The sequence below is a fragment of the Capsella rubella genome, unplaced genomic scaffold (assembly GCF_000375325.1).
Source record: "Capsella rubella cultivar Monte Gargano unplaced genomic scaffold, Caprub1_0 scaffold_5, whole genome shotgun sequence".
Taxonomy (NCBI): Eukaryota; Viridiplantae; Streptophyta; class Magnoliopsida; order Brassicales; family Brassicaceae; genus Capsella; species Capsella rubella.
The window spans coordinates 11,813,493-11,819,810 of NW_006238919.1; the positions used below are offsets into that span (position 1 = coordinate 11,813,493).

Below are 6,318 nucleotides of genomic sequence, written 5' to 3' on the forward strand. Positions count from 1 at the left end.
TCTTTCAACGGAGACAACAAATCTGACGACGACGACATACGTTTTGACATCATCTATGTAGAAAGAATTATAGAATTAGAAGAGAACAAATAAAAATGAATTTGCCCACTATGGATTTGTCTCCGTAGAAGCCTGCACAATGACATTGCATTGTCAACCCATTCGCATGCACCCTTTTGCTTCAATCAAAAGTTTTTGACAATAAATGCACATTTTTCTTCATGTCTAAGAAAATCAAATCTAACGTAAGAGAAAAACACACTAATCAAACAAATCGTTCATTTTCGTATATAGCCTACCAAAGAATCTCAACAGGTCGGTCGATCACTTAATTTTGTTTTATGAACCCGAAGACCTGATTCAATGAACACGGCAATGAGATACATAGTATACTCCATTTACGTCATATAGCTTATAAGAAGACTAAACTTATTCGAATCACGATTATTGCTTCATCATATACTATTTATGGACTAAAAGACAAAATAGGATTCAAGTTCTAGTGATGATACTCATTTAAAACTATTATAATTTATTTGGGGTAAAGGTAACGCAAATGGTAGACAAACTAGTTGATAACACTATCATATGAATACAGTGCAATTCTACACATATATATATATATATATATATATATATGTAAGTAACATTTATTAGGAAATCAAACCAAACAACTGCCACCATCGTATGGTGTTTGCTCTAGTACTTCTCAATCTTTACATTTTAACCGTTTCCTAGTTTGCTCGTGTATACTTCTTACGATCCCATTCTTTAATCGACCGTTTCAATACCGTCCATAAAGATTCAGTAATAGAGTGTATATACAGAGCAAAACAGAGATAATAATATTTTTGTATTACACAAAGGAAACTTTCTTTTGTTCCAATGACATCTAACGGTACCGGAACAGGTTCACCATGCGGCGCATGCAAGTTTTTGAGGAGAAAATGCGTCTTCGATTGCGTCTTTGCACCGTACTTCTCATCAGAAGAAAGTCCGGCGAGATTTGCAGCCATTCACAAGGTGTTCGGAGCAAGTAACGTGTCTAAGATCTTGCTCCACGTTCCCATCCAAGACCGGCATGAGGTTGTCGTCACAATGGCCTACCAAGCTGAAGCTCGTCTCCATGATCCTGTCTATGGTTGTGTCTCTCATGTCTTCGCCCTTCAACAGCAGGTAAAAATGAATTAATGAATAAATCGATACAAAATCTAGAGAGAAATTTGTAGCGTTCGGTACTCTATGATTATATCCACCAGTCTTTTTCTTTCTGACTTAATTAGACTGTTTGACATTTTGCTTTATGCTTTTACATAAGGAATGTTTAACATGTAGGTGGCATTCTTACAAGCACAACTGATGCAACTAAAGGCGAACCTCGCCCACCAGACAATCTTTACAGTCGCCGGGGATCTAAGCAACAGATCAGAAATGACGTGGCAACGTACAAGTGGTTACACGATACCGTACATGCCATACAGTCATGAAAACCCTAATAAACCGGTGTCACCAGTGAGCTCAACTGAATCGTTGGAATACAGCCACACGAGTAGTCAAGTCACGACCGGCGTGCAAGATATTCAAACAGGCCGTCGGTTTGGGTTTCACCAGGAAGGTTATCCAAACAAGAAGAGATCGGTGAGTTACTGTAACACCGATCTTGGAGAGCTTCAAGCCTTGGCTCTTAGGATGATGAGAAACTAATGTAATTATTAAGACATAGAGAAAAATATAATCATGTGCTTCTTCTAATATTAATTAATCAAGATGCAATGCTATAACAGGTACAATTATATTAATATAGATATTTTAAATGATATGGAAAATCTTTAAACATCGAATTATATGCTGTAAAGTGATAGATTTCTAAACTTTTGTTTACACACAACAATAAAACCAATGTTTTACCTAAGAGACATGACAACAACATAGATGGCACGAAATGTCCTATATATAATGTGTCTTCTGTCTTCCGAAGAAGCAGATAAATAAATAAATAAAACGAATCTCTTTATTCGTCATATCTAATTTGAATCATAAGAGGACCACACTTCAATTCAACCTTAGAATATATCAAAAGATTTAACATGTTTACCTAACGATAATTAAGAAATACATAGTGATATTGGTATAAATATATATAATTTAGACAAAATGTCCCCTAAATAGGATGCAAGTACTAAACTACTTTGTTCTTTTATCACTTTGAAAATACTTTAATTATCTTTAAATTACTCATCTGTGTAGCTAGGGGACATTTTGGAATTAGTCTCATCTAATCCAATTTGGAATTTCCCAACAAGATCACTCATCAGATTTCCCAACTGATTAGCTCAGTGACACCAATGGAACACGAACTCTCTTGTCCTCTTCTCGGTTCTTACTTTATTTTTCTGTAATCAAAGGACTAAACAAAAAGAACAACGAAGAGTTTTGACCAAGAAAAGAAAGAAGAAGAAAGAAAAGGCACATAAAGAGTAGCGAAACGGCTGAGGTCGACTTTAGTATACTTTGACCGTAGAATAATAAAATAGCTCACACGTGCAACCAAAACTTTATTTGCACGAAATAAAATAAGCCCATTTGTTTTACTATAAGTTCTGAAATCGAATTAAAATAACCCCTAAATTTTACTGGGCTTAGAGAAGAAAGTCCAATTGTAGATATATTACGGGCCTAATTGGGTTAATGTTTTTCTACCTTTTTATTCTTATGGATTATTAATCATTGAGACCATATGAGATGAATTTAGTTTTTTTTTTTTTTTTTCCTGTATTGTATATCTTCTACCGATAAAAACACTTTCCAATGATATTCTAAACAAGTTGATATACATTAAGATAAAGTTCGTGGCAAAATAATAAACTGGGGTTGTACTTTTAATTCATTTTTTTCTATCAGTAGTTCAAACTAGTTGTTAAGTGGATTGTCGTATGCTCATAGTCATATAGTACAACTTTTCATAACAAAATATATATTATTATATACAGTATGTACGAGTTCCGTGAATGAATTATAGATGAACCCTAAATCCATCATATCCAGATATGAGCTACTTTTAAAACTAAGAAGTATGATTTATATACAGTCCTATGTTAAATTTACTGTATATAAAAATCTTAAAATGTAGTTGCGTCTTTATGATTTTGGACTCAATTAGTTAATTCTAGAGCCACGTTTTACGTAAATGATATATCAATGAACAAAATAAATTATTTTAAATAAATACTGAAACAGAATTTCATTTCAAGAGAATTAGAAATTTCAAGATGATTAGTGATAAAAAATCCTCTTTCTCCAATATTGAGGGAAAAACAACTCGATTGCGTGTGCCAGGAGACTGTACGTACCTACCTACGTACTAGCAGAATCTAAAGAATCAGGACAGACAGAGTTTAACGAGCTAGCTAGGGATTCGTGTCGTTTTATATCAAGATCGTGACAAAATTGGGACGCAGTGGAGAAGCAAAGCATGATTATTGTGCATATATTTTATATAAAATGCAAAAATTGAAACATATATATATATATATATATAGATATTGAGGATATCATCAATATCTTTATATATTTCTAGGGCATCTAGTGCTTTTTATTTATGAATACAACAAAGCTGGTTCTTCGAGCTAGGCAACATCATCAATCGATACTAAACCCATCAAAAAAGTCTTGAAACATATGTAAGCGCTATATATTCTATATATATATATAGAGAGATCGGATATTGATAGTTATAAGAATCAACCCATTTTTTGATCATATATAAACCATATTACGAGAAGGAGATGTAGCCAAAAGCTTCTGACTGAAGCTCTTTGAGATTATCTTGATTGAAAGTGTTCAAGCGTTGTTCCAAGTCAGAGTACATAGAAAATTCTCCGATGACTCCAGAGGAGGTTTCATTGTGGTAACTATTCTCAGCGGCATCCCCGTGGTGAACCGTTCCAGAACTTCCGGTTTGGTAAACCAAATGGGTCGGATCATGATGATTTTGATGATGATGATGATAAAGATTTTGATGTTCTTGATGATGATAAGGAGTCTTTGTAGTGTCTCCATAGTAACTATTAGGGTTTTCTGATGTTGGTGATTCAGCAAAAATCATACTTTGTGCTGCCTGTTGCTTTAGAATCTCAAGTTGTGCTTGTAGATTCACAACCTATAACCAAACAAAAATAACTAATTACAAAAAATTCGCCGGCAAAATATTTACTGATTAGTTAAATATGTTTTGTAAAAGAATCATGATTAAGGTTTTGAAAGGAACTACTTGTTGCTGGAGAGCAAAGATATGAGAAACGCAGCCATAGATGGGATCTTGAAGCCGAGCTTGAGCTTCATAAGAGATTGTAATAGCGGCTTCACAGCGATCGCTGATGGGAAGATGGGAGAGCAACTTAGAAGCATTGCTAGCTCCAAAGACCTTGTGAATGGCTGCAAAGTGTGAAGCTCCTTGTTCATGACAAAAGTATGGAGCAAACACACATCCTTTTGCACATTTCCTCCTAAGGAACTTACAAGCACCGCAAGGGGAGCCAGAGCTAGAGCTAGAGCTGGAGCTACTCATGATGATGATATGGTATTGTGATGATTCTTGATAATATATATATATATATATAAGAGGTCGAGTTTAATTTTGTGATTTAACTGTGTTTGTTTTGCTGTTGAAATTAGGTTTTGATCTAACCTTGAGGTATAGCTTTAAGGAGAGAGATTTTATAAACAAGGCAAAGGTGAAGATGAAGGTGGGTTACATATATTATATTTGTTTAATTTCTTCTTGTCTGCTTAATGGTCTACACTTCTCATTATTTATTTTTATTCATTCCTTTTGCATTAGTACTATTTTGTTTTTCTTGTTAAAGAAATTGACAATCCTTTTGGATTGTTGTATGCATAAAAACGAGAGATTTAGTTTTTCTTTTTAATTATGAGAAACCAGGCTTGGATTTATAATTTCTTTTTTTTTTTTAAAGCGAAAAAGATATTGCATAGTAGAATCAGAATGTATGTACGTGTACATGTATATTTCTCTACTGATTAAACCAAAATGGTTAACAGAAAGCAATAAAGAATACACACGACACAATAGACCTTGTATTTTGTTCTTGACTCCACAAAATGACTAGAACTTCTAATGGCTCCACAAAATGACTAGAACTTCTAACCTACCCTTCCAACATTTGAGACAAATTTATTTACGAATGTTTGAGTTGATTGGCAATGAAAATATGCAACGTTTATTAAAAATTCATGAGATATTTTTACCCACTCTTTATGTTGGTGGTCAACAGTATTTTTACCATTTTAAAATGACATCCTCATCATCACTGATTCTGTCTCAAGTTACTAAATTGATGTTTTTTATAATATACATCACAAATCAGTTGTGAACAAAAAAAAAATTATATATATACCATACGTTGGTTTCTAAAATGTTTGATAGTAAAAGTAAAATAAGTACAGTCTCACATTCATTTTGATTTGTATCACACATTCATTTTGATTTGTATCACACATTCATTTAAGAAAGAAATACATCAACAAATTGTGTTCATCTTTCATGAAATTAACAACTATTTACATATCTGATAATCTAATGTATCTCAGCCTGCTTAATTGAGGTAATCACCTTTTTAGGCAATTTTTTCCCTTCTACTTTTTACTGATAACCGTCTAGAACAGTTAGTTAGCAATTTGAAGCAGAAATAATTATTCTATCTACATAAATTATATGCTTCGTAAATAATTTTCTCTGTTGAGAACTTTGATGTGTTGCTGTTACATTTATAAGTGTCATATTTTTAGCATTTTCTCAATTCTCGATCAGTAGTGGTGATATAGTGGTTGAGCGGAGACTCAATACTTCAATTCTTCAAAAGGCTAATTGTAATGTTGAAAAAAAAAAAAAACTTCTCTCCATTACCAATAAGGGATCCATTAGTGAAGAATATGGTATTTTATGTGTATATTACATACTCTAATTGTGGACCTGCTCCTATATATGTCCACCCACATTCTTGCATATAGTATTATTATATATTGGTTATTCCCTCATCAGTCCTATCGATCTAGAAAGGATCACTTGAATTTTCTAGGGATCCATTAACTATTAATTAAGACCTAGGCTAGATCATATCATCATACTTATTACACATGCATGCGTTAAACACTCGTGTAAATATAAAATGAACCAACATATCTTCTATCCAAATAAATCGTATCTATCTGTATATATGTTTTCCTTTTTTCTTTCTTTTATCTATCAATTTTTTCGTTGTAACACGACTGATCTGATACTTTAACTCTATACCATGA

The 6,318-nt window shown here is 33.1% G+C and overlaps 2 protein-coding genes across 2 annotated transcripts; one reads left to right on the top strand and one right to left on the bottom strand.

Moving 5' to 3' along the window:
• The first annotated feature begins 885 nt into the window (after positions 1-885).
• LOC17885527 (LOB domain-containing protein 16) lies at positions 886-1,704 on the top strand. Its single transcript, XM_006292345.1, has 2 exons — positions 886-1,176; positions 1,336-1,704. The coding sequence occupies exons 1-2, from the start codon at positions 886-888 to the stop codon at positions 1,702-1,704; spliced, it is 660 nt and encodes a 219-aa protein (XP_006292407.1).
• Positions 1,705-3,681: 1,977 nt separating this feature from the next.
• On the bottom strand, positions 3,682-4,567 carry LOC17887328 (LOB domain-containing protein 29). The gene is made up of 2 exons (XM_006292911.2): positions 4,271-4,567; positions 3,682-4,159 (listed from the first exon to the last, which is right to left on the bottom strand). Exons 1-2 carry the CDS (start codon positions 4,565-4,567, stop codon positions 3,773-3,775), a joined length of 684 nt encoding a protein of 227 aa, XP_006292973.1. The 3' UTR covers positions 3,682-3,772.
• Positions 4,568-6,318: the final 1,751 nt, after the last annotated feature.

Bases quoted from the DNA above. Each gene is read 5' to 3' on its own strand.
- LOC17885527 (XM_006292345.1), top strand. From the start codon at position 886: ATGACATCTAACGGTACCGGAACAGGTTCACCATGCGGCGCATGCAAG. The intron at 1,177-1,335 runs GTAAAAATGAAT...TTTAACATGTAG, and splicing joins TCTTCGCCCTTCAACAGCAG to GTGGCATTCTTACAAGCACA.
- LOC17887328 (XM_006292911.2), bottom strand. From the start codon at position 4,567: ATGAGTAGCTCCAGCTCTAGCTCTAGCTCTGGCTCCCCTTGCGGTGCT. The intron at 4,160-4,270 runs GTAGTTCCTTTC...GTTTGGTTATAG, and splicing joins TCTTTGCTCTCCAGCAACAA to GTTGTGAATCTACAAGCACA.